Below are 25,678 nucleotides of genomic sequence, written 5' to 3' on the forward strand. Positions count from 1 at the left end.
TTCCTCTTGGATAGGTTTTGCTTCGGATTTAGCGTACTGAAATAGAGGCACTTCAGTAAGAAAATATTATTCTAATAAAATATTATGCAAATTCATTTCATGCAGGAGACAAAACGAAAGACTTAGGCAACAAACTTCAACTGAGGCACGTGCTGAGGAGTCAAATGGCGTTAGAATCAGAGTAGATGCACTGAGAAATATAAGTTTGCTCTATGTCCTGCATTTCTTACCAATTTTATCATAGGAATTTGCTCTGAAAATCAAAAGACTTAAGCGACAAACTTTGATATGATTTCTACAGAAAACAACAATATTTTCTTGAAATAATTTAAAAGACTTAGGCAACGAACTTAAAGAGACTTACAAATATAGAACAATATCCCTTTCTAACAGTGTAGGTATATGTTCTTTAAGTGCCTTTTGACTTGTTTGTGCGTCATGGCTCGTGACGACACCGAAGTGACTAGCCAAAGGGTCCAGAGAGCACATCATAGCCCATTGGCATCTCCAGCAGCCTCTTCTAGTCGTCGATTCTACTCAATTCGTTTCGTTTCATTTAATTTAAATTTTGATTTGAATTGCTTCTGCTATCGTTGTGTTGTTTTTGGTGCTGAACGGTGCCGCTTCTGCTGTTAATATTTTGTTTTTGCCTTATTTTTATCGCGGTGTGCGGTTTGTGTTTCATCGGGTTTTTGGTTTTTGTTTTTGGCGGTCGCTGGCGCTCTGCTTAGACTCTCTTAGACCCACGTACCGAACTGAACCGAACCGGACGGACCGAACCGGCGATATAGTATAAATTTCATACCCACTGACCAGCTCATCATCATTTGTGCTTTGAACTTCTTAAGTGTAAATTGCTCGATTGCTTCTGCTCGAGAAAATTTCGTGAAACCCAAAAACCAAAACAAACGAAAATGGTATGTGATCCTGGCAGCAAGGATAATAAATTCTAGTGATCTCCTCTTGCCTCGAGCAGGATATGAACTGAAATCGAAAACCAAGTGATTCGCGAACACAAAACTATTTAAATAAGAAACCAAAAATAACTCTTCTCCACAAGTGCTTTCCAACCCAATCTCGAGTGTTCTAAACGACTTCATCAACGCGCTGTCCCGGTTCGAGTGGTCCTCGGGACTTGTTTCACTTCACACCCGTGCCGGAGTCACGCACATATTTATGCTCCAGAACGCTCTAAAAATAACAAGCCCACTCATTGGCAAAATTCTTTCATATTCATCCTAGTGATGCAAGCAGATTCTCATTGCTTAGAAAAATATAAGTGGAGTGTAAAAATACCCTAAAATTAGAGTTCACTAACTTGATATAATTATCTGTATTTTTATGTATTTTAATATTCATGATTTCGAAATATTTTTATAATTCATTAAGAACTAGTTTTATGTTTATAAAGATATGATTTTATTAACATAAATCCAAATTAGTTTTTAATGGCTTAATGGTTATAAAGTTAGGCTTAACAAAGTGTGCGATAAATAAACTTTGTTATATCATTATCAAAGCTTTATAGGTACTTAGGATAGTTAACGAGTTCAGAGCCAGGTCAAGGATATAGCTAGGGCAGCAAAAAGATTTTTTCATTAACAACATTTTCCTTTTACCTCCAGAAATTCTTCATTCTGTTGGCCTTGGCCCTTGTGGGCATTGCTGCTGGAGCTCAGTTGCCCGACTCCGCCACCCAAGGACCCAATCCCCAGGATATTGCTACTCCCGAGCCGGAATACATTGATATCGACGAGCCCGCACCAGTGGCTGCTGCTCCTGCTCCTCGTCCTGTGGCCGCTGCTCCTCGTCCTGTTTTCGCTGCCCCTGCTCCCCTGGCTCGCCCTGTTGCTCGTCCTGTGGCCGTGGCCCAGTCTTTCGTCCAGCAGCCCGTCCAGCAGCAGATCGTCCAAAGAGCCCAGTATGTGGCTCCAGCGGTTCAGCAGCAGGTGGTGGTGCCACAGCAGCAGCAGCTGGTGGGTCACACCTACAGTAGCAGGGCCGGCTACCAGTACCGCCGTCCAGTCTATGTAAGACGTTTCTACCGCCTGCGCCGCTACTAAGAGGATGCAGCTAGCTCTTAAATATATTTAACTACACATGCTCGACAATCCTAGTAATTCCTCCTATATATTTTGTCGTTTCTCTTCCTTCTCCCACTCTCCTCACCTGCCCGCAACAACTCTATACGCACCAAATCTTCAACACAAAAAAAAAAAAAAAAACCAATCAAACTCCAATCCGTATCAAGCATTAACAAATACCTAAATCAAACACACATTACCACGCACTGATCCCCACTATCAAACTATCCAACTACCAAACTATCGTATTTAAAACTATCCTAATCCTAGAACGAAACCATCAAAGAAACGACCAACAAGAACAAGCCAAGATCAAAAGCATAAAGAGCGAAGTACAAAGAGACAAATGATGTTCTAAAGACAAAGATCGAAAAACGAAGTATTCAGTTATTGTTGAATTGCCAAGTAAAGTACGAATAAATAAACGTAAATTATTTGTAAAAATGATAAACAAATTTTTGTTGCTTCGACTATTTCATTCATTTTGCCAAGGCCAATAAACTGGTCAGCCGAAGGGGGCGGGGGAGGTATAGAGTATCAGGTTTTAATTATATTATTCACAGCTCATCAAGGCACAATAAAATGTGTCGAAATTGTACAAAGATTCGTTCTCGATTTGATGAGTACCCCCTGTTGTCGTGGTTTTCTCATTAATCACGGAATGCCATGAGGAAAATGTATTTGCCATCTGATATGGACATTTGCATACGGAAGCTGCGTATCTGCGTACTTATTTCGAGTTTTGTATTGCCCTGTTTGCTGGGAAATAATTCGTGTGTTGCGTGGTGTTGGCACTCATTAAGACAACACTGGGATTAAGTGGTGCGGCTTCTTCGGCCAATTAGGTAGATTTATTTATGCAGCTTCTTGGATGACTCTTGACGGCTCGTAAACCGAAACTAGCCACAGCGAAAACAAATAGAAATACATAAATCTACTGGATTACTTTCAAAATACATTAAATTTAACCGGTTTAGCAGAAGCTTAAACCTGCTAAGTTGTCCCAAAAATATAACCAACAACTGGCCACATAGACAAATCAGAAGTGTAAACAATCCGTTTTAAAAGCCATAGTTTGTCCGGGTGGTCGGATCTGCTAGACAATGTGCTATTGATTGATGGATTGATTGTCAATTTGATTGCCTTGCCTCAGCTTCTATTCAGGGGCATTAACAGTCACTTTTGTCAGTGAACTATGACAAACTGGGTCTCGATCTATTCACTCCACTTCACTTCGCTCCTTTGTGTGTGTCAGCGATGACAGGCATGGTATCCATCACCAATGGAGTTGCTTCCGTCTTGGCTGGGATTTCCATCGATTCCCCGGGTCAAGTGGCAGTTATGCATCGGTTTTTGTTGCGGTTTTGTTGTTGATTACATGGACTTACACACCTTAAAATCGCCTTAATTATTAATGATGCAAAAAATGTTGTCTGGGCTAGTCAGGAAATGTATTTTTTAACAGACTTACTTTCCATTTTTTTCTATTGTTATAAGTAAAAATAAATATTATTCATTAAAGTGGCTTAAAAGTTACGTTTAAGTCTTTCCAGCTTTATGGTTCAATGGTGTTTAAAAGGACCTTGTTGCTTCTTGGAATAGTTGTTAAAACTGTTATACTATCTCAATTTTTTGCATATATAGAGGAGGCTTCAAAAAGTCGATCGTTTTTAAATGCTTTGCCGAAAAGTAGGCTACATAAATGTGATAGAGGAATAACAAAATTCAGTTAAGAGAAAAAAAAGAAGAGCAGAGAACATTTCACAAGCGCAAATATATAATTAATGAGAAATCAAATTATGTTTTAAATATTTATGTTCAATATTTAAGATTATATTTATATTAAAAAATAAAGGTTTTTGAATATTAGGGTAATTTAAGGTATTTTTGCATTCCACATGAAAAAATAAAAAATAACTTAATTCAATTAATGCTGGTGTGATCTGGTTATCGTGTAGGTAAAGTTTAATAACCGTTTTAAATTACATTTCATAAATCGTTCTCTGTACATTGTATCGTTTTTAATATCAATTAATTTTCTTCCCGACCGAGTTCGAATTTTAGGTGTTAGCCATCAATTGCATTATATTAATCATACGCACAGTATGCATATGCAAACTTGATATACTAATAAAGTTATGATCTACGTCTAGAATGCTCCGATATAAGCAGGCTTCTAATTAGCATTTCGGCTATAATGCATCAGCAAATCGATCGTGCCGAAATAAAATAAGGAAACGAATAGTTGGTTTCATTAGTGGCGAATAAGAAACAGGCTAGACCGCCTGGTCGACTGGGGTCATCAGTTTTGCTTTCTAAAATCAATGATGAGAGATATAATTTATGGGCAGTGTTTATTTAAGCGGCTCTACTAAGAGCAACAACCGTAGATAAGAACTCTTAGGTAAATCATTGTTGGGCGTTCAACCGAAGACAAACGTAATAATCTAATTAATTTGCATTTGCTGACAGAAACGGGTTCCCAGCCATTAGATCATGCAGTACATTTGCATAAAGCCAATTCATTTTGTCAACAAACATTCTGCGAATGTTCTTCTCCATTGATGGCAGCCCCGAAAACTTATATTTAACTTCCTGATCGCATTAATTTCACTTTCACAGCATCGTGGGCGGATTTAACGAAACCCCAGGGGCTCGAAGGCGTATCTTCACACCTCTTAAACAATGCCAGCGATTGTCTGGGGCAATTAAGGTGGTATCATAAATTATAAGAGTATCGTTTATTGACGCTCAGCCACAATTCGGCCCATAAAATTAGAGCTTATGGCCATAGCCGTTATGGCTGCTAAGTTCAATTACTCAAAGCTGGGTTTGTTTGGGATGTCAATAAATCAAGCCGGAATTGGCCATACAGCATTACTCAGTTTAGTTTCCCAAAATAACCACAATGTGGATTGTCCATGAATGAAACTGTTCTGCCTCGTTCAGAGATATTTTTAGCACTCCCAGGGGCAATTATGCTGTCTATCAGAGGCACTTAAGCTGAGTTCGTGGTCTTCGTCTTGGCAACTCTTGTGTTAGGATTTTCCCGACTCAAGTTCAAGATCAGAACAGGATATATAAAACTTGGGAATATACGTTTTCGCAGTGCTAAGCTTTATTTCGTTTTTAGTGCAGGCTGAGCTTGGTAAACAATAAATAACTACAGGTAAATACACGTGACATTCGAAGACAACAAATAAAAATGGCTTGGGATGAATGCTTATTTAGAACAGGAACGGTTCAGCTGGGGGATCATAGTGGTATCCGTCATCCTTGGGCACAACGATCTCCTGGGGCGGCAGGTAGGTGTTGACGGGTTCCTCCAGAGGAGCAGCGTACGATGGGATCGGGATCTTGAAGGTGGGTACAACGGCTGGTGCCACATAGCGGGGCTGTTCCACAACGGGTGCAGGTGGCAGGTATTCAGGCTTAGGTGGGGTAACCTTCACAACTGGTGGTGGAGGAGGCAGATAGGCTGGCTTGGGAGTCCTGACAATTGGGATAACGGGCTTCACGGTGACTGGAGGCAGATAAACTGGAGGCGGCAGGGTCACTGGAGCCACACGAACAGTCACAGGTTCCGGGGGCAGATAAGCTGGAGCCGGAGTGGGCAGTTCAAAGGGGATGTTCGGTGGGTCATAGTTGTAGCCAGGATGATCGTGGTGATCATGGTGATCATGACCGAACAAATGCGAAACATCAGCGGCTACAAGAGCCAAGCTGCAAACAGCCAGGATAAGGACTTTCTGAAATACAAATTAATTTAGAATCCGAAATGAATATCCCTAAGGAGCAAGGCACAAACCATTTTTTCTGGTGGAACGTTCTTGCTGCGACGACGGCCTCTACCAAAGTGATACAGTTTCCGGCAAGTGCTTCTTTATTTATACAGTTAGAGAACCTGAACCTGAAACAGTGGTCGCTATAAAGCGATCTCGTCACGTCATTACCTGTGGCCAACGCCGACGCCGTGAGAGACGATCTGGCTGCGATCTGACTATACTCGTATCTACATGGCCCGGCTGTCAGCTAAATATCGGCGTTTAGGGGTCTCGCCCCTTTGACAGCCGGTATTGGTATTGCGAATTGGCATTCAATTTTTATTAAATCTCTTAATTCGAAGTCATCTCGTTGCGTTGGCTTTTGTTTTTTGGCCCGGCCAGAGAGCTCTTTATGGCTGGAAGCCATAAACGTGTTGGGTTTTACGATCTCCGCTGCGTTTGCCAAGTATTTAAAATAGTTTTTGATTAGGCAATGATTGGGATTAATAGTTGGACGTACTTTTGGAGTTAGTAAGCAAGAGTCTAGTTAGTCAGAGAGTTAACTAATTGATGAAACTTGCATCCTCTTCGGCAAGTTTCTTAAAATAGAAACTAAACTCCTTCTATCTTATATAAACTATTTCAACTAATGTGCGGATATATTTTCCTAAGTAATAGAAGTTAAGCTTTGTTTATTAGTTAGGAAAAGCTGTCATAATTCTGTAAGTTCTTGACTTAAAAGAGCAGCTTAAAGACTTAAGAATACCTTATGGAAACGACCAAATATTTTATACATCAAGCTTATGCCCTTTTACGCAAGAGCATCTCAAATTCGTTAAAAGATTAATGATTTAAATCAGTCCACACTTTTGATTGGAAGACCTTTGAAAGACTTGCCCCATCTCTGGGCAACACTAAAGGAGGTCAACTGTCGCTTAATAGCTGCCGGCTGCAATTGACGATTAGCGATTTTGGTTCGGCTCGAATCTTTCTGTAACAGATACTGAATCCACCGATTAATTCCTATCAGTATACCTTCAACCCAAAAACTAACATCATTTTTCATCCGAAAAGACAGTAATTATCGACACTGCAGGTGATGATCGAGCCAAACTAAGGTTTAAACCGAAGCTGTCTGGCTACTTCGGTTGATTGGCCGCAATTAGATTTGGGGGTCAGATTGAAATCCACATGGATCCCTCGGGGGCAGGGTGACAGCAATTTGCGTTCGATGTATTTGACCTTGAGGATGGGGAAACAGTTCGTGTGGTGTAATATTGACTTCTTCATTTTATTTTGTGGTCTAAATTGATTTTAAATTGTACAGCTTAAAGCTAGATGCAGCGTTTATGAGATTTGTTTGGTTATTGTGGGTGCGGTTGGTAGTTTCGGTGGCTGGCTAGGTTTCCTAGTGCCTGAAACGACGTAGTGGTGGCTTGTAGTGGTATCCCGGCTCGGCATCATGGATTGAACTTGGGGCAGGACCCAAGGGAAGAGCGTACGACGGAATTGGGATGTGGAAGTCCACTTTGGTGTGAGGTGGCAGATACTTTGGCTCGGGCTTGGGAGGCAGATACTTCTCAACTGGCTTTGGAGGAGGAAGATACTTCTCTACAGGGTGGGCAGGGGGAAGATACTTCTCTACAGGCTTGGCAGGTGGAAGATACTCGATCTCCGGCTCGGCAGGAGGCAGGTACAATGCCTTGGGAGTCACTGGTGGTGGTGGTGGTGGAGGAGGCAGAACGGGTGCAACCTTAGGTGGCAGATACTTTGGGGCTGGAGCAGGAGGCAGGTATTTGACCTCAGGTGTTGGAGGAGGAAGGTACGTGGGCTCAGGCTGACTGGGAGGAAGATAGGTGTGCTTGGGGGCTACTACTGGGGGTGGTGGTGGCGGTGGCAGGCTGGGAGCGATCTTGGGTGGCAGATACTTGACCACTGGCTCAGGGGGCAGGTACTTCACCTCCGGCTTTGAGGGAGGAAGGTAAGTAGGCTTGGGTGGAGGAGGTGGTGGCGGTGGGAGAGAGACCTTGGGAGGAAGGTACTTTTGACGTGGCTTCTCTGGAGCTCCATAGCTGTAACCGCTGGGAATGCTAGACTTGGCATCGTGATGATGATGATGGTGGTAGTCTGGTTGGTAGTCCGGTTGGTAGTGCAGATCAATGTGCAGATCATGATGATCGTGCGAAGAGTGCGAATGGGATTCCAAATGGTGGTGATCATGATCATGATCGTGATCGTGATCATGATGGTGATGGTGATCATGGCCATGATCATGGTGGCTTCCTCCTCCGTACAGGTGAGAAATGTCTGCCCGAACGCAGGCGCCAAAGCCTGCCAGGGCCACAAGGATCAGCATAGGTCTCTGCAACGAAAAGTGACTTGGTAAGATACCACCAGAGGATATAATCCTGCTCCTATTTACCATTTTCTCCTAGAGATTATCCACTGATTGAGATGATGTTGCTGCTGTTTGCTGACAACAGGTAGTAATGTCAATAACGTCGCCGTCCATCGCTTTTATACAAAGATCAGAGCTTCCTCGACCAACTGGCTCTTTGGTTTTCTTCACACTTTTCTTGGTTTTCATGGACTTGAGGCCGGCCAATTATCGGCGTGTGGTATCTATCTCTACTCCAAGCAATTAATGCGATTTCGGCCAAATTGGCTCTGCACAACAAAGCAGCTCATGAATATGCAGCGGATGCGACGAAATCCCAGACAATTGACGGTGATTGACTCGGGCCATCTGGACCACTTTAGTCCCCATCCCAGTATACATTTTGGGGAGATACCGATGCTAATGGGGTTAACAAAACAGCGTTTATTGATATAGTTTAAGCCTTATGTAAACGTAAGCCTAGTGGAACGATTCAAAACAAAACTAATCCGGGGAAATCTTCCATGTTCAGTCCGGTGGTTCGGTGGTTCAGTGCTTTTTTGCTTTGACTTAGAAGATGAACTCTTGGGCTGGCGCATCGTAGTGGTAGCCCGGTTCCGGTTGTGGTGGTGGAGGAGGTAGGTAGGTGGGTGCCGGCGTGGGTGCAGGTGTCGTTGTTGTTGTAGTGGTAGTGGTGGTAGTAGTAGGAGGTGGTGGAGGAGGAAGGTAAGTAGGAGCGGGAGTGGGAGCAGGAGTGGTGGTAGTGGGTGGTGGGGGAGGAAGGTAGGTAGGAGCAGGAGTAGGAGCAGGAGTGGTTGTGGTGGTAGTTGTAGTAGTGGTAGTGGGTGGTGGAGGAGGGAGGTAAGTAGGCACTGGCGTTGGTGGTGGTGGCGGTGGTGGCTCCGTCGTCACAGTAATCACAAATGGTACCTCCGGCTTGGGGTAATCATAGCCATAGCCATGCTCATGATGCTGATCCAGGAGTTCTAGCGGCAAATGCGAAACATCTCCAGCTGCGTAGGCCAGTAGGCAGGTTGCCAAAATGAAGAACTTCTGAAATGGTTCCAAAATTCGTTAAATACAGGTAGTAGATCCCCAACTGACCGCACTCACCATGTCTTTTATGATATGTCTGACACCTTGAGCTCTTAAACCACAAATGATTGACCGTTTGTATCGACGACGGTTTATTTATAGTCAAAATTCTAAAACAGATCGATACTGTCCATGGCGCTCTAGAGGCCAATTATTATCATTTAAATCGATATAACTCCGCTAGCCCCACGGCATTCTTTGTATCGGTAAAAATGTATCTGTAGCTGTATAGCCATATGTATCTGTATCTGTAGCTCTATGTTTATATGAATGATTAGCGCCACAATAGTGCGCCGAAGTTGACAGAGGAGCAGCGTCAACATCGCCGTCATTGTTTCGGCTCCATTATGGACTTCATGGACCCAACCTAGCCGCTTTTCATCAACGTCGTCACTTCGGTTTTGGGTTACCGCTGCGGTCATTGTTCCAGTGTTAAAAGTAAGCCTCTACTTCCGACGGAACATAGGGCTCAAAGCCCAGCACACAGAGAAATAGTTTTAAATTCACAGATTGCTTATCAAATTTTAAATCTAATTTAAATGAACATGCAGTGATTACCTTCAGTGGCTAAGATCAGAATACGAGATGCCCCAGAAGAGTCTATAAATATGTTTAAACAAGCATTTAAGATATTATTAATTAAGTAGTTTAATAGTTCGTAGCTACCAGTAAAACCTACGCATCTTAAGTCGAAATTGATTTATTTAATCCGGCTTAATTATAACTATTTTGAATAATATTTCGTTTAAACTAATAAAACTCCACACAACAGCTGCTAATATTTCTCTCTGTGCATCTGTAGAGTTAGTTCCGCCGCTGGGAGCGTTGTAAGGGTGCTCTGCTGGCTGTCATAAATCATTTAGACTTCATTTATAATAATTATGGCGCGCGCTGCCTTTTGCAACTCAAGAAGTTTGAGTGGTCAGAGTTTCATGGACAGTTGGACAATGAAGCTGTCTGCTGGACATGATCTTGCGGAAGCATTTCAGTTACAGATCAGTAGAGTTAGAGTGCAGAGGCGTAGAAGATGGTAAACAGCTTAAGGAAAAGTGAGAGCATCAGAAAAAAGAAGATCATTTTCAAATTAAGATTTATTGTAAATACTGAAATAACGTTATTATATATAAGACTGGAATAAATTTCCATTTAATCAGTAAATACTAATCCCGTATTCTTGAATATATTAACAGAATGTGTTCTAATTAGACACGGTGTTTACAGTCCGATAAAACTATTTTAGATAATGTCTTAAGCTTTTGAAAAATTCCCTTTGCTCTAACAGCAGCGTTAAATCAACTAATTAGTAGGATTAGCAACTTAAGACGCGATTGCATAAACAAACAGACGATACTGGTCTAGGTTCAACTATCACTTTTTGTTTCATCGCATGCCAAAAAACGATGGGTTGTTGAACCGCCTGGTAGAGATCGGGCTGATCGATTGTCAAGTGCCGGAATTGGACGGCGTGTGCTGAACCATCCTCGTTTTTGCTCGCCTTTTGCCAAAAGACGCGTAATTTATGCCGATTATGAAATTAATTGTCGTTCTTTATGGGCATTAATCTCAGCGCTCAGCTAGGCCTCAGTCTTTATGGTCTCTCGCAAATCTGTGCAAATTTTGTTTTGTGACTCCTCAACCGGTTTGGATTAGAAATATTTGGTCAGGCAGAGACATTTTCTGCTTCGGTTTTTATGTCTTATAAAGCCACCACCACTTAAAGCTGTGAATCTCGTTCTGAACCGATTCCAAGGCAAAAAGTATTTGGAATAAGCCCTGCCCAAGGGCCTGAATTGTGAAAGGAACACAACTAGATCTGATTTTGATTTTATGTTTTTATTATCTTTACGAAACTTTGGTACAAATTCAAATTACTAAGGCGGTTATTTAGCTCTTGAAGCGCCGGCTGGGCACCTTGTATTTGTATCCGTGGATTTTCTTGAATGAAGCAGGTCTAGATGCTGCTGTCACCACTGGTTCTTCATGATCTTCAGCCTGGCCAAGTTCTGCATCGGAAGGAGCCACGGGAATGGCATCTTGGGGAAACTCCTCGCCAGTGGGAAACTCGTTGTTGACCTCCAGTTCCAGTTCCGTGACCTTGGGCACGTCGTATAAAAATCCATTACCAGATCTCACCAATTGGGAAACATCTGCTCGGGCGCCAAGACAAATTGCCAGAAGGAAAACACTGATTATCAATAGGCGCTGAAATGAAAATTGGAAATACATTTTGTAATATTTTTTTCACTTTCGAAATAACTTAATCAAAAATCCATAAAGTATGACGTATACTCTTAATGATCTATATATTGATTTTTCAGTTCTATTTATAAAAAACAAGATTTCCTAAACCTAAGTAGTATCAATAAATTGCTAAATGCTCAATGCGAATTATGCAAATTTTCTGATGATGCATTCAATATCATTCCAAATAAAAACAACCTGATTTGATAGAATTATTAATAAGATATTTTCGAAATGATTAATTCATCCAACAAAGACTTGTGCGAATTTGATGAGCAATTATGCTGAGCTAATATCAAGTAGGAAACACGTTTCTTTTTGTATTCTTTTTATTAATTCCTTCAAAAATTGCAGTAATTTCGAATCGAACAGCATCTGAATGAACATCAGTTTGGGTGGTATTATTATCCATATGAGTGCCGGTGGCAAGCTACTGAAGACAATCGCTTACCATGATGTTTCGATGATCTTTGGCCGGGGTTTTCTTGGTGGGGGAACCTTTGAGAATGCCGTAATAGTTGTCGCTGCCAGCGGAACGTTACTCAAGCGAATGCAGGCGCCGGCGATCGGGCCCAAACTATTTATACTTCTATATGTTCGCCACATTTGCCTCATTTTATTAATTGCGCCAAGCCGATCGTGATGACTGTGCTGAAGCCAAAAAAACATAAGCCGAAACAGTGAACGGCCCTAGATAAACAAACAAACGAATCGATGTCTTGGGCCAAATGGTGGTGGTGGAGCTACTGCTGCCGATCAGGCACTCCACTCGAAATGCTACAACATCTCCATCTCCAACCACAACGGCATCATCCACATAGCCACATCCACATCGCCATTGCCAAGGCTAAGACTTGTTTTGTGGGGTCAAGTGTCAGTGCGTCGCTTTTGTCTCAGGCGCATTTGTTTGTCGATTTGTATTCGAATTAATGATTCTGACGGATCAGTAGTGTTTGCCCACAGCCACGTGATCTTAGTGGCTCCGATAGTCATTCAATTATGCAGCCCTGCCCGTTGCTTTGAGCATATAAGCCGCATTAAAGCGACGCTTCAACACGTTTCCGTTTCATTGGTTTTTTTACGGCTGCAAAACTGCCGCCGATCGAACAATTTATCCATGCCAACGTGACATTTTGATTATAGTATGCATCGCCGTTCGGTGGACATTGGAAGATTGATTGCACTGGTCAGTCGGCCATTGATTAGGTTGGTTTATGTCTTCGCGGAAATTACACCTGCTGTGAAGTGCCAACGGGATCTGAATGGAGACACACCCACTGATTCATTAACCAAAGAAAGCGAAACAAAGGCGATTCGGAAAACAATTGAATTTTTAGAACTGGAATAAACGTTAACCAGATTATATTCCGGATTTTAGAGAACTTTAATTTATTGGTGGGAATACGGTAGTATTTTAAAACCTAATGCTGATTAATAACGCATATTTCTTAGTCAGTTAAGATTCTTTGTTAAAAAGGAATTTCGATTTGCATAATCTCATTGTATTGTTATGGTATTAAAGAATTAAAGCAAATTATGAATTGTTTGACTTTGGTGATGTATTAAACATTCTGTGTCATTGAACTAAGAATAAAGTCTAAGCTTCCTTTTTAGAATTTTCCAAAGCAACAATTTAACATTTAACATCTCTGTTAGCTTGGTATGATGATTAACACTGCATACTTTTAGGATTCAATAGGAGCCAGTAAAACATAAAACATATTAAAAGGCATCTTACAAAATAAAGACAAATGTTTAAGCTTTGACGTAGCCTTAAAAAATATCAAAGCTTTAATGATAAATAACACTTTACCGATACCTGAAAAAAATATAAGACCTACAACATTTTAAGTCGAAAGTTGAAAGTCTGATTATCTGTTTTGTTTAAATTTAAATTAAAGTTTAAATTAAAGTTTTGTGGAAAAATATTAAAAATTCATCATAAATTAAAAAGAAAATTAAAAATTCATAATAAATTCTTCTAAAAATATATTATATAAGCATTATTGTTTGCGATCATTTTTATATCCATGCTAAAAAGAACAGATTAGCATTCTATTCGCACTTCTTTCACCTGGTTCTGATTAGCTAATCAAATTAGCATTAGGAGTTAAAACCAAACGAGTTTTTATTTTAAATCCAATTAAAATGTTTAGCAAAAATGCCCCGACAGCACTTCAGTTTTCGTCTCTAAAAGGTTCTTCGTTAGAAGTCAGATGTAAATATGCATACATTTTAATAATTCAAAGGCAGTTTTTAAAATCGAAAGACTTTTATTTTCACGGTTATTTCAAGTGGATTCGGCTTTCCTGCGAAAGACCAGACCACTCATTCACAATTCGTTCTCAAATATGGCTAATACTTAATCTGTGTATTTACAATTAGCTTCGAGAGCCTAGAAGTTGAACGCGGGCTGGGGGTCGTTGGGGTAGCTGTATCCCTTCTGGACGGGAGGCAGGTACTCGACCTTGGGGGCCACGTAAACCTTCTTGGTCGGTGGTGGTGGTGGGGGTGGGGTGTAGACGACGACCTTCTTGGTTGGGGGAGGCACGTACACTGGTGGTGGTGGTGGGGGTGGGGTGTAGACGACAACCTTCTTCGGTGGTGGTGGTGGGGGGTGGGGTGTAGACGACCTTCTTGGTTGGAGGTGGCACGTAGACTGGGGGAGCAACGTACACCTTCTTGGTTGGTGGGGGAGGCAGGTATTCAACCTTTGGTGGGGGAGGAGCCGACACCTCGAACTTCACGGAGGGCTGACCGTAGTGGTAACCGTCGTCCTTCAAGATTCCAGTTGGGGGAGGGGTGTAGACGACCTTCTTCGGTGGTGGTGGTGGGGGTGGGGTGTAGACGACCTTCTTGGTTGGAGGTGGGACGTACACTGGTGGTGGTGGTGGGGGTGGGGTGTAGACGACGACCTTCTTGGTTGGTGGTGGTGGTGGGGGTGGAGTGTAGACGACCTTCTTGGTTGGTGGGGGAGGCAGGTACTCAACCTTTGGGGGAGGAGCGGAAACCTCGAATTTCACAGAGGGCTGGCCGTAGTGGTATCCGTCGTCCTTCAGGATTCCAGTTGGGGGTGGGGTGTAGACAACCTTCTTCGGTGGTGGTGGTGGGGGTGGAGTGTAGACGACGACCTTCTTGGTTGGGGGAGGCACGTACACTGGTGGTGGTGGTGGGGGTGGGGTGTAGACGACGACCTTCTTCGGTGGTGGTGGTGGTGGGGGTGGGGTGTAGACGACCTTCTTGGTTGGAGGTGGCACGTACACCGGGGGAGCAACGTACACCTTCTTGGTTGGGGGAGGAGGCAGGTACTCAACCTTTGGTGGAGGAGCGGCGACCTCGAATTTTACAGAGGGCTGGCCGTAGTGGTAGCCATCGTCCTTCAGGACACCAGCTGGAGGAGCGGTGTAGACGGGACGGGCGGGAGTGGGCTTGGGCTTGGGGGCCTCGTAGACCACTACTGGGGCAGACTCATGTGGCACGTAGGGCACATCGATGACGACGGGAGCGCGGGGTGGGGCGTAGTGGTAGCCATCATCCTGCAGGTTGTTGCTGTGCGAGAACAGATGGGAGACATCTGCACTGGCGACGGCCACCAGGGCGAATGCGATCAGGAATTTCTGGGAAGAAGAACACAGAGCGGTGAGATCAGCGATGTAGGTATTCCTTAGGTATTCCACGGTCTGCCAGCACGGTATTCGTATCCACCACCGAGTGCAGCGTTATGATCCTCGATCTACCGATTGCGATCTTACCATTTTGCTCAGAACCAATTCAACACCACGAAGGTAGAGTTGTGACTGTGCCTTTTCTGGCCGAGTCTACATTATTTATAGTTCTGCGAGCCTTAGGATGAGCCAAAGAGATTTCACGGCAGAAGCTTCTCGTCGGAGCCCCGAAAACTAAACAGAACCTGCTTGGGTTGGTTAACCGGCTGCTGCTGACGTCTCTGCTTCAGCCGTCGGCCACGCAGCTCCCTCAGAACGACACCCATAAACTTACGGTCTATCTCGTTCTCCGTCATATTCGAAATTTTATATTTTTGGCGACAAATTTAGATTTTGGCCGGGCTAACGACAAAGAAAAAAAAAAAAAAGTAGAACCGAATAGAATCCACGTAAATGAGCTCGAATCAAATAAAAATCATAACCTGAAGAAAGCAAAAAGACAACTTTAATACATATGATAACTTAAAAGCACGGGCTGCCATTCGTGAGCTGTTTGAAAAGAGTTTAATTTGAATTCAAGAAAAACCGGTGAAATATGGACGATCGGAAAGTGGAGAGATCGGAAAGACAAAGAGCCAGAGATTTTTGGGGAATGAAGGTCCCGCATGGGTGCGCAATTTCATGCTCGATAATCTGCAAATATTTAGCTAGTTGCCATCGATAACCAGCAGGGTGGCTCCACCTTATGACAGCCAATTTGTCGTTGGGCCTATCGCGATGATGGAGTCGCTTCGCACTCCGAGACATAGACAATGGCACTCTTTAAATGATCCCCCACATAAATCTAGTTTAGAGCCACGTTTCGGGCTGGTTAGCGCGACGAAAAGCATAAATTAATTTCGTATCTATTAAGTTCTATAATAAAACCGTATTGGAATGTTTTATTTATGAGAGCATTCGCGGATTTGCATAAATTCTCCAAAGTTCCGCTTGTGGCTTAAGACTCCAAATTATTTCCCCCCCTCAAGCTTTGCAATTATTCACACTCTCGAAGGGCGACCTTCACGCAACGTCATCCAGGTGTATGAATCAACCGCAGATGAGGATCAGTCATCTGATGAGAACCGGTTCCCGATGCAGTTACCTCCTCGATTTAACCTTTGCCTTGGATCGTTGCAAGGACAGCCACAATCCCAATTTAACCCACTGTTCCATATTCCTGTTCTTTCGCCGAGCCAATTGAAAAATCGATTTACGCAAACCAAAAGTTGCACTCTAAACTGATTTTTAATGTTGGTCATTTAAATTCCTTCGCTCAAACTCGATTGTTATACAATCGATTTGAATTTTAATTAAATCAGTTTATTTTTGCAGCCATAATCGCACACAAATCTTTCACTTCAGATTGTTGCGTTAATTGCTTCTTGATTCAAACATATTATTATCCTCTTTGGTTATGACGTTAAAGATGGCTGAATTCCAAGAATTCCCACCGAGCATGGCTAGGTCGATCGTTGACCGGCGCAATCAATAATTCTATGCTGTACTATTTTTAGAATTTCGGGGGTTTTTAGCTTTATTTCCATTTAGAAGTTGTGTTGCGCAATCTATAGGGCAGATCTGTTGGCATCTATGAAATCTGGTTTGAAAGTCAGAGTTAGTCAAGCTGCCTACGTCATAACTTGAACTATGTCGTCAATCAAATGATTGCTAATCGATATGCCATAGTCATAGGTAATTCGAGATGGCTGTTAGCGACTCAGCCAATTTGTCGGAATTTTGATGTGCTAGTTTTGACCCGATCGGATCAAAGTTTCCGGCATTTAAATGAGTTCTCAGGCCATCATCTACCCGCTAATATTAAAAATTAGCTCTGATTACTTCATCCGAAATCAAAACAACGTTTCTGCCTGCGGTTTAATTAGATGAATGCTGGGTAAATGCCATACAACGGTAAACGAGTTTCAAATCTGCATTAAAATCTATATATATATATATATATATATAGAAGACCGTATATATCATCGCAAATGTGTATTCTACACAATGTATTTGCTTAGCGTTTTGTTGAAATAGCCAAATATGTGCACTGCTAAACACGCGTGCGTCGTATTCATTTTTGGTTTTTAATTCGGATGAAGGGGATCGGAAATTGCAGAATGGCAGAATATATCCTGAAACCGGTTCAATTAGTTTGGTGAATGCTATAGAATCTAGTGTTTATAAATTTCACATTAGGTATTAGGCATAATTAAGAACAAGTTTGTTCTATTCATACCTATATGTGAGTTCCCCCACTCAACACCAGACAGAACCGAATCCGAAACCGAAACGAAATTCCAACCGATGGATGCAAATAATTTTGAAAACTGTTTATCAATCCTAGCATAAGCCACCACCTCCTAATGCCAAACATTAATCTTCAAGGGGGGCGAGATAATGTGGGGAATCAATTAGCCGGCAAGCAACGGAAGCCGCGTTAACACAACCGACTAACTACAGGCCAATATTTACTGGATGTTTGGCAACTTTTAGCACGAACAAAACGAAACCGCGAAGCCAACAACCAACAACAGAAACAAAAAGCTAAAGTTCATTAAAAATACAACAAAATTTCTTTCTGGCTGTATAAATCTGCATTACGAGCACATAAATTCGAAGTATAATTTAACAGCGTCTTTGAACCAGCCGTTGTGGTTAACATTTGTGGTTCGTGTCTCTGCTAAGTCTGTTACGTCCCAATACGCAGCAGATCACGGTTTTGCGGTATCCCCGATCACTATGAAGTAGCAGATCACTAAACGAAATAAATAAACACATTAAATATTTAAAAAATAAATATTTAAAAAATAAATATTTAAAAAATAAATATTTAAAAAAATCTATGCTGAATTTTTTTATCTGACGTACTAAAATGATATACTTTTTCAATGTCAAAAAACATATTTTTTTCCTTACCATCAGAATGATTTATTTTCTAAGACTTTTCCTCCAACTTCTCCAGAAAATGTCCGTGAACATGTTACATCTTTAAGATGCTCCAAAGATAGCTCCCCTGCTAACCCGTTTTATTATTGTTTAACCAGAAAGGTTTGTATTGTGTCGTATAATCAAAATTGAGGCAATAAATTTCATTTAAGTGTACACTACAAAAGAAGGTCATATAGACTTTTATATAACGTTTAGCTTAGATTGTACATATAAATGTATAAGAGTTTTATTTTAGATTTAAGGTTTTTAAAAATATTTATATTAAAATTTAACTTTATTTATTTCTTTTAATTTCTTCTACATTACAAAGAGTATTCCTAAGTCGAACTCCAACAAAATCAAACTCTTACAGCTACTTATTTGTTAGCTCATAATCCCAAATAAAAAGTGAAAGCATCTACCCAGATTGCTTTTAATGGACTTGACGAACTACTTTCAATTTGAAGAATTCTAACTCATAATGTTCAGAGTAATTGTTTTATTGCAGACTTGGAATCACAGTCTGGGCTTCTGATTTTTATTTATGGGTCGCAATCGTAACCGCATTTCACCAAAATAACTGCAATCTAATAAAACAACATCCATACACTCAAACGTTAACCAAACAAAATATTATTATATAGATATACTATATATAAATTGGGTTCTTCCCAAAATGTCTTATAAATACCAAATGTTCTGCTCGCAAAAAACAGTTTAATTGTTCGACTTTGCGTGATCAACATGGTGGGTTCCGATCGGATTTGTTTTTAATAATTGCGAAATCAGGATTAATGGAAAGTTTTTCTCCCGGCAGCGTGTAATCATTGTGGCTTTTGCTGTGGGTCTGCTGGGAGTGGTTGGTGCCACTTCCCTGTCCAGGACCTATTTGCCGCCTCAAGTTCAGGTAGTGCCACAGGTGCAGCAGGTGATCTCTGTTCCGAGGGTCCAGGTTCAACCCCAGGTCATCCATCGTCCGGTAGTTCAGCCGCAGAACGTCTATCTGCCACCAGCTCCCAGGGTGGTGCCTCAAGTGATTCCCGTTCATCGTCCTGCTCCTCAAGTGATCCCTGCTTATCGTCCAGCTCCTCAAGTGGTCTCCGTTCATCGCCCTGCTCCCCAAGTGATCTCCGTGGCTCCTCCTCGTAACACCTATCTGCCACCTCCAGTGATTTCTCGTCCTGCTCCCCAAGTGTTGTCTATTCCTCGTCCTGCTCCACAGGTGATCTCGGTGGCTGCTCCACGTAATACCTATCTGCCACCCCAGGTGATCGCCCCCCGTAACACCTATCTGCCACCCCAGTAAGATGCATCATCAACCGAAACAAAAAATACAAACAACATTTCTGAGCAACCACCAACTCAACTGGTTTGCGGTTTAACCCACAACGCCAACTATATTCTAATGCTAATTCTCGATCTCGGCAAAGAAATGCAAAAATACATTTTATTGGTTTATTTGCATGTCTGACTCGATCCGATTTGCATATTCCCGAATTAGAGAAAAAAGACAATAAAGAAAGCTCAGAGACATAAACAAAGGTTTGTTAAGTTTTAAGATCATTGGAGGGCGTCAACACAAATCAGATAACGTTATTATGCAAAAAAGGGAACGAGAAGCCATTAACCTCTAGAGGAAACATTTCAGACCTCCAAGATGTTTAAACGAAGCCGCGATCTTGAGGCTTCCCTGAGCTATTAATCAATCAGGCAATCAATCTAGTTAGCGGAACATTAAGTCATTAGCTTCTGCAGTTTGTTTCGGTTTAAATGGTTGAAACTTACGGCTGACTCGGTTAGTTTATGACCGGTTAATTGTGATACCTCTTCTTCGGGATCGACCTAAAAATAGCACCCTGCTACTGTTTTTCATAAAAACATTTCATGTTTATCGCAAAAGCTTGGGTGAATTAAAAAAGCTCTTCTTGGGAGATGAAACTAAACTATCAGGTTTGCGATAAAATTGTTTTGCCAAGACGAAATAAAGCTGTGATATGGGTATTCTTATGAATATTTATATTCCGAATGACAGCCAAAAAAATGAGAGTTTTTAATCCAAACTCCGTGGCGTACCTAACTGATAAAAACAAGCCCCATCTGGTGCCGTGGTCGAGGTATCTGTTTGCCTAATTAAACAAATTTTAAGACGTGAAAAACGTTTCGTTGATTTATGATACTCAGCACTTCCGTTTAAATCCGCAGATTCGCTGGCTTCTATAAAAGTACAGGAGTCGTTGGTCTAAGACATTATTCGATTCGTTGCCCCCAAAGCAAACAGATCTACGAAAATGGTAAGGATCTGCCAGCTGTTCTGAGGATTCTATTTTATGGTATTTCATTCGATCTTTCAGAAATTCTTCATCTTGACTTTGGCTCTGGTTGGCTGTGTGACCGCTGAATCGGGCTACAACTATAATGCTCCAGTGGCCGCCCCCGCTCCCGTGAGGTCGTACTCGGCTCCCCGTCAATTCGCTGCCTCCGCCCCAGCTCCAGTGGCTGCCCCTGCTCCTGCTCCAGCCAGGACCTATGTGCCGCCAGCTCCTGCTGCCTCCGCCCCTGTGCAGACTTTCGCCCCCGCCCCGGCTCCGGTGGCTGCCCCAGCTCCAGTTTTCCAGCAAGCTGCCTCTGCACCCGCACCAGTGCGCACCTATGTGCCCCCAGCTCCAGTCCACCATGCCGCTGCATCTGCTCCAGCTCCCGTTCAGTCCTTTGCCCCTGCTCCCGCTCCAGTAGCAGCTCCTGCTCCAGTTTTCCACGCCGCTGAGTCTGCTCCAGCTCCAGCTAGGACCTATGTGCCACCCGCACCACAGGTTCACCGTGCTCCTGCTCCTCAGGTCTACCATGCTCCAGCTCCCGCTCCTCAGGTTCATCACCATGCTGCCGCATCCGCACCTGTGCAGAGTTTCTCCGCCCCAGCACCAGCACCAGCCCCCGTGCAGTCCTTTGCCCCCGCTCCCGCTCCTGCCTTCGAGTCCTCAGGACCAGTTTTCGAGGCTGCCGCTTCCGCTCCCTCTGCCGCCCGCTCCGGATACGATTACAGCCAGCCCGCCGCCAGCCAGCAGGGATACAAGTACAAGACCATCCGTCGTCGTGTGTACAAGCACCGCGCTTAAGAATGCTAATGATTATGATGCTATGATAATAAAATACGACAATAAAAAGCGAATATAAAAATTATGAAAACATGAAGTTTTATTTAAGCATTAATATGTTAAAAAAGATAATATGATAATTAGCTTATTATGCAAGAAAGGTTTCTGCAAAGCAAACGCCAAAAAACAGATGAGGAAAACATACTCTGCCAAAGAAGAACAAATATTTTTCTCAACAATAAATAATCTTATCAAAATGAATAGAGGAGCTATAACTGCAAAGCATTATTAATGAATATTTATTGTGTTATTAGCACTGGAATGCAATTTATGAATGATTGACCCAAAGATAAAATGACTTCATCTTCTATGAATATGTTAAGTTGGAAGACCGTTAATGGGGAAATGCATTTGTGTTTATCAGTTTACGGAAATAGTTTATATAATAATTGTTTTTGTTTATAAAGTATTTAAACACAATAATAAATGTTTTATTTTAGCAGTTTGTGATAGATACTATGACTGTTAGTTAGTTTTAAAGTGCAGTTAAGAAATTTTGTTTAACTACTTTAATTATGCTTGCATATCTGATTGAATTTGACCCCTAAGCTTTGGACTCACTTGCAAGACTTCTAAGACTAAGCAATTTTTCATTATAAAAATGATTCTTTAAGAGTTAAGTCATATATAAGAGTATATTTAGAATTTCACTTCCATTACTTGTTGCCAAGCTAGCCAAAAGTGAGATCAAAGAACCCATATGTTATTAGCGTGTGCAGTGTACTTAGACCAATAAATTTCAACGCTTTGATCTGACAAATTTACGGGACACTTTCGTTGTGCTTTAGAATATTCATTAGAATCTAAATTGGCGGCTATTCAATAAGAACAAATGGGTCACATAAAGCGTAGAATCGATTTCTCACGCTCAACAACAGGTTTCGCTTTCAATTTCTGTATTATTTTTGGGGGCTCGATGTGGGGATGCAACCCAAATGAACCCGAAGAGAGTATAAAAGTTGCATCCACGGCTGATTGGAATCATTGGCACTTGAGCAATGGTAAGATATCAACGATAAGTCGGGATTAGGTATCTCATTAAGCTATCTCAATTTTAGAAACTCTTCTTGGTCCTGGTTTTAAGCCTGTTGGCTATCGTCTGCCTGGCCGATGTTTCTCATGTGAAACATCACAAGCACCAGCGGCATCACCACTCCCGGGAACACGAGGATGAAGACGAGGAGTCGCATTATCTACCTCCTAAGGAGGAAAAGGATGCAGAGCAACCTTACTACAAGAAGGAAAAGCACACTAGCGAGGTGGTTTATCACAAGGAGGAGGATCATGAAGAGCCTAAGCACTATAAAGAGTACACGGAGCACCACCATGAGGAGCCAAAGAAGCAGCGAGTGGATCACTACCATCACTATGACAAGAAGCCCGAGGTGAAGACCCAACACATCCACTACAAGCACAGCAAGCCCCATGTTCGAACGGATTACAATCAGGATTTGTTCACTCCAGCTGCTACTCAAGTGGTTTATCGAAGGCGTCGTCCTAGTAGGATTCTGTATGCTAGTGCTCCCAACTCTGTGTTCCACACCCACACCCAGATCAATGTGCAATCTCAGGATTCAGAGTTAAACTCTCTCACTCGACCAGATCCGGCCGCAGGAGCACAGGATCCTGCTGCTCAAGCGCCAACTGGGGCTCAGGCACCAGGCTTCCGACCCAACTGCCAGTTTATTGGACCTGGAAATGTGTCTCCTGGCTGTGGACCCTCTGATCCCGTTGGCGCTCAGCTGCCAGCTAGTGCACTGGCCCCCACTGGAGCTAACCTTCCTGCCAGCCAACCCATTCCTGGTGGACAATTAGCCGTTCTGGGTAATGGACAGCGTCCACCATCTCGGCCAGGCGGCTATGGAGGATACGGAGGTGGCAACCGACTCAACTTCTTTGTTGATCCATCGCTGGGAGCTCAGCTGGGAGCCATAGGAAACGCAGCTGGAAATCAACAGGCTGCTGGAGGAGGACAACTAGGAGCAGGTCAACTTGCTGGTGGAGCCCAGCTTGGAAATGGTCAACTTGCAGGAGGAGCTCAACTGGGAGCCGGGCAAGGATTTGACCCTTCTTTCGGCGGCCAAGCAGCTGCAGGTGCCCCTTTTAACCCATCCTTCGGTGCTGGTCAAGCTCAAAGGCCTGTGCAAGGCCAATATGATCCCAATTTGCAGCTCGGTGGTCCTTTTGATCCCTCCGGCAGTGCTCAATTAGGTGCAGGTCAAGGTGTATCTAACCAAAGACCCAATGCTCAGGCACCTTTTGATCCCTCTTCCGGCGCTCAACTTGGAGCCGGCCAAGGAGTTCAAAACCAGCGACCCAATGGACAGGCATCTTTTGATCCTGCTCTTGGAGCTCAACTTGGAACTGGCCAGGGATTTTCCAATCAGAGACCCAATCCAGTGAACGCACCACAAGGAGCTCAACTGGCAGCTGGCCAGGGAGCCTTCGATCCCAATCAAGGACAGTTTGATCCCTCTATTGGAGCTCAATTGGCTGCGGGACAAGTGCCACGTCTTAACAACCGACGTCCTCCTAATCGATCGAACTACCAGGGTCTCAATGTCCTGAATGGCAACGTTTTTGGTCAGCCCCATCTTCAGGGACCCACGAGTGCTCTGGGAAACCAACAGGACACCAATATCATCGATGGCAACTTCTACAGCGATCCCCATCATGGCCATCACCGAGCTTTGGTATCAGTTAACCCCAATCAGCGATCTGTTCTGTTGGCTGATGAGGATGATGCGGATGATGATGCACAATCTGGCTTCCTAGGATTTGCTGCCAGTAACCGGCAGTCCTCGTATGTAGTTGCTCCTAAGAAACACCGAAGCCACAGGAGCAGCTCAAAGCGAAACCATGCTGATCAGGGAACTTCTGCCTCGCAATACGACACCGACTATCGTGAGGATGGGTATCACTACCAGAAGCCCAAGCATTCTTTCGAGTTTTAAATTTTATAAAAAACTTTTTATATAATAAATTATATTATACTTAGCAGCATTTGCTACAAGAGCAGTCAAAAGAAAGGTTGTTTTATTTTGTAAAGTATACTTTTAGGCACGGAGTGTGGTTTTTCACATCCGTTTCCGCTTGAAGCTGCTTTGAAGTTTGTCGAGTATTTTACACGGCTTTTGGAGCTAAGCTTTTTAAAAAGAGCTTTTACTTTAACTTTAAACCAGACTACATAAATTTATATGCCATACTGCTTATATATAATATATTACCATAATTATTGACTGTATTTTATAGGTTTGTTTGGTTCAAAGGAACTTCTGTAAACTAAATATATTAACATATAAACTAAAGTCGTGGAAATAAATTAGGGCATTTATGTTCTGGGAATAGCTACGATCACCTTTGATGGAAAAGTTGTATATATTATTCATTAGGGTACGCGGAAAGAAAACTAGTTCAGAGCTCAATAGAAATAGAGGCACTAAAAGACTTTTAGCGAGAGAGGCAAAACGAATTGTCGCCACATAAATTTATGCAACATTTAGATTCGATTCTCATGCAAATCCAATCAACTGAAATCAAAATAGAAATAAAACAAAATCTATTGTTTCACCAGGCAGCAAATCTTGGCCAGTTGACTGCATAGAGGTGAGCTGGCCAAAACATAGTCATTGGATCCGTTTTTGGCCCGTCGCATTTGTGACCTATGGCTAAAAGTCTGCGTATATGTAAGACAGCAATATTTGTGTTTTTTGTTATGATTATTTAAGTTTTATTTTTGGCAGACTAAGGCGGGCCTTAGTAATGTTCAAATTCGCCAATCAATGTCGATATTAGCGACTGGACTCCTAAATCAAATCTGAGACGTTTATTGTTAGCATGTGCGTCTATTTTGGGCCAACTGTAGGTCAGAGTGGATTAGCCGATCTCGTCGGCTCTTGACCCAATACATGGCCCATAGAAAGCTCTTAGCTTCGTTTCATAAATCAGCGCACTTCTCCTGGTGAAATTAGCTCGCTTAAGTGAGTCAAATGCCCGCAACAGGGCAAACCAAAAAAAATATGGCTACAAGTAGCATTAAATTAAAATAATTTATGGCAAACTTTCGGATCAAACTCTACGAAGGAGCTCAGCTCGGCATAAAATTAACGGAGACCGCTAGGGCATTCAAAGCCCGTTGATTACAGAAATAAATTTTGGATGATGTCTGTGCGAATTTCGCCGGCTTGTGGCTACGGCAACTATGCAAAGCGAGTGAGTGGATTCATCGTGGGGCTGGCGGAGTTCAATGATCCGCAAGCCACCCGCTTCTTTGGCAATTATTGCCATCAAACATTTCGAGCATTTGGACCATCATTTAATGGTTTCCCAG

At 42.6% G+C, this 25,678-nt stretch overlaps 9 protein-coding genes across 11 annotated transcripts; 4 read left to right on the plus strand and 5 right to left on the minus strand.

Moving 5' to 3' along the window:
- The first annotated feature begins 809 nt into the window (after positions 1-809).
- LOC108107628 (induced stolen tip protein TUB8) lies at positions 810-2,528 on the plus strand. 2 transcript variants are annotated; one of them, XM_017215197.2, is made up of 3 exons: positions 810-917; positions 1,626-2,030; positions 2,252-2,528. In XM_017215197.2, the coding sequence occupies exons 1-3, from the start codon at positions 915-917 to the stop codon at positions 2,255-2,257; spliced, it is 414 nt and encodes a 137-aa protein (XP_017070686.1). In that variant the 5' UTR covers positions 810-914; the 3' UTR covers positions 2,258-2,528. The 2 variants fall into 2 exon arrangements, with proteins under 2 accessions (XP_017070686.1, XP_017070685.1); XM_017215196.2 differs by having other exon boundaries at positions 2,355-2,528.
- A 2,652-nt stretch (positions 2,529-5,180) lies between these two features.
- On the minus strand, positions 5,181-5,961 carry LOC108107680 (proline-rich extensin-like protein EPR1). Its single transcript, XM_017215268.2, has 2 exons — positions 5,893-5,961; positions 5,181-5,833 (listed from the first exon to the last, which is right to left on the minus strand). Exons 1-2 carry the CDS (start codon positions 5,893-5,895, stop codon positions 5,312-5,314), a joined length of 525 nt encoding a protein of 174 aa, XP_017070757.2. The 5' UTR covers positions 5,896-5,961; the 3' UTR covers positions 5,181-5,311.
- Positions 5,962-7,115: 1,154 nt separating this feature from the next.
- Positions 7,116-8,358, minus strand: LOC108107657 (extensin-1). The gene is made up of 2 exons (XM_017215243.2): positions 8,271-8,358; positions 7,116-8,210 (listed from the first exon to the last, which is right to left on the minus strand). Exons 1-2 carry the CDS (start codon positions 8,271-8,273, stop codon positions 7,257-7,259), a joined length of 957 nt encoding a protein of 318 aa, XP_017070732.1. The 5' UTR covers positions 8,274-8,358; the 3' UTR covers positions 7,116-7,256.
- Positions 8,359-8,649: 291 nt separating this feature from the next.
- On the minus strand, positions 8,650-9,395 carry LOC108107681 (extensin). Its single transcript, XM_017215270.1, has 2 exons — positions 9,339-9,395; positions 8,650-9,278 (listed from the first exon to the last, which is right to left on the minus strand). The coding sequence occupies exons 1-2, from the start codon at positions 9,339-9,341 to the stop codon at positions 8,796-8,798; spliced, it is 486 nt and encodes a 161-aa protein (XP_017070759.1). The 5' UTR covers positions 9,342-9,395; the 3' UTR covers positions 8,650-8,795.
- Positions 9,396-11,165: 1,770 nt separating this feature from the next.
- LOC108107702 lies at positions 11,166-12,116 on the minus strand. The gene is made up of 2 exons (XM_017215308.2): positions 12,013-12,116; positions 11,166-11,522 (listed from the first exon to the last, which is right to left on the minus strand). The coding sequence occupies exons 1-2, from the start codon at positions 12,013-12,015 to the stop codon at positions 11,205-11,207; spliced, it is 321 nt and encodes a 106-aa protein (XP_017070797.1). The 5' UTR covers positions 12,016-12,116; the 3' UTR covers positions 11,166-11,204.
- Positions 12,117-13,814: 1,698 nt separating this feature from the next.
- LOC108107670 (extensin-3) lies at positions 13,815-15,347 on the minus strand. 2 transcript variants are annotated; one of them, XM_041817968.1, is made up of 3 exons: positions 15,314-15,347; positions 14,195-15,178; positions 13,957-14,154 (listed from the first exon to the last, which is right to left on the minus strand). In XM_041817968.1, the coding sequence occupies exons 1-3, from the start codon at positions 15,314-15,316 to the stop codon at positions 13,957-13,959; spliced, it is 1,185 nt and encodes a 394-aa protein (XP_041673902.1). In that variant the 5' UTR covers positions 15,317-15,347. The 2 variants fall into 2 exon arrangements, with proteins under 2 accessions (XP_017070747.2, XP_041673902.1); XM_017215258.2 differs by having other exon boundaries at positions 13,815-15,178.
- Positions 15,348-15,821: 474 nt separating this feature from the next.
- On the plus strand, positions 15,822-19,502 carry LOC108107512 (pollen-specific leucine-rich repeat extensin-like protein 1). Its single transcript, XM_017215054.1, has 2 exons — positions 15,822-15,895; positions 18,986-19,502. The coding sequence occupies exons 1-2, from the start codon at positions 15,822-15,824 to the stop codon at positions 19,500-19,502; spliced, it is 591 nt and encodes a 196-aa protein (XP_017070543.1).
- Positions 19,503-20,444: 942 nt separating this feature from the next.
- Positions 20,445-21,341, plus strand: LOC108108229 (skin secretory protein xP2). Its single transcript, XM_041817983.1, has 2 exons — positions 20,445-20,487; positions 20,548-21,341. The coding sequence occupies exons 1-2, from the start codon at positions 20,485-20,487 to the stop codon at positions 21,307-21,309; spliced, it is 765 nt and encodes a 254-aa protein (XP_041673917.1). The 5' UTR covers positions 20,445-20,484; the 3' UTR covers positions 21,310-21,341.
- A 465-nt stretch (positions 21,342-21,806) lies between these two features.
- Positions 21,807-24,302, plus strand: LOC108107513. Its single transcript, XM_017215055.1, has 3 exons — positions 21,807-21,812; positions 22,407-23,334; positions 23,383-24,302. The coding sequence occupies exons 1-3, from the start codon at positions 21,807-21,809 to the stop codon at positions 24,300-24,302; spliced, it is 1,854 nt and encodes a 617-aa protein (XP_017070544.1).
- Positions 24,303-25,678: the final 1,376 nt, after the last annotated feature.

The sequence above is a fragment of the Drosophila eugracilis genome, unplaced genomic scaffold (assembly GCF_018153835.1).
Source record: "Drosophila eugracilis isolate 14026-0451.02 unplaced genomic scaffold, ASM1815383v1 contig_2088, whole genome shotgun sequence".
In the NCBI taxonomy this organism is placed as follows: Eukaryota; Metazoa; Arthropoda; class Insecta; order Diptera; family Drosophilidae; genus Drosophila; species Drosophila eugracilis.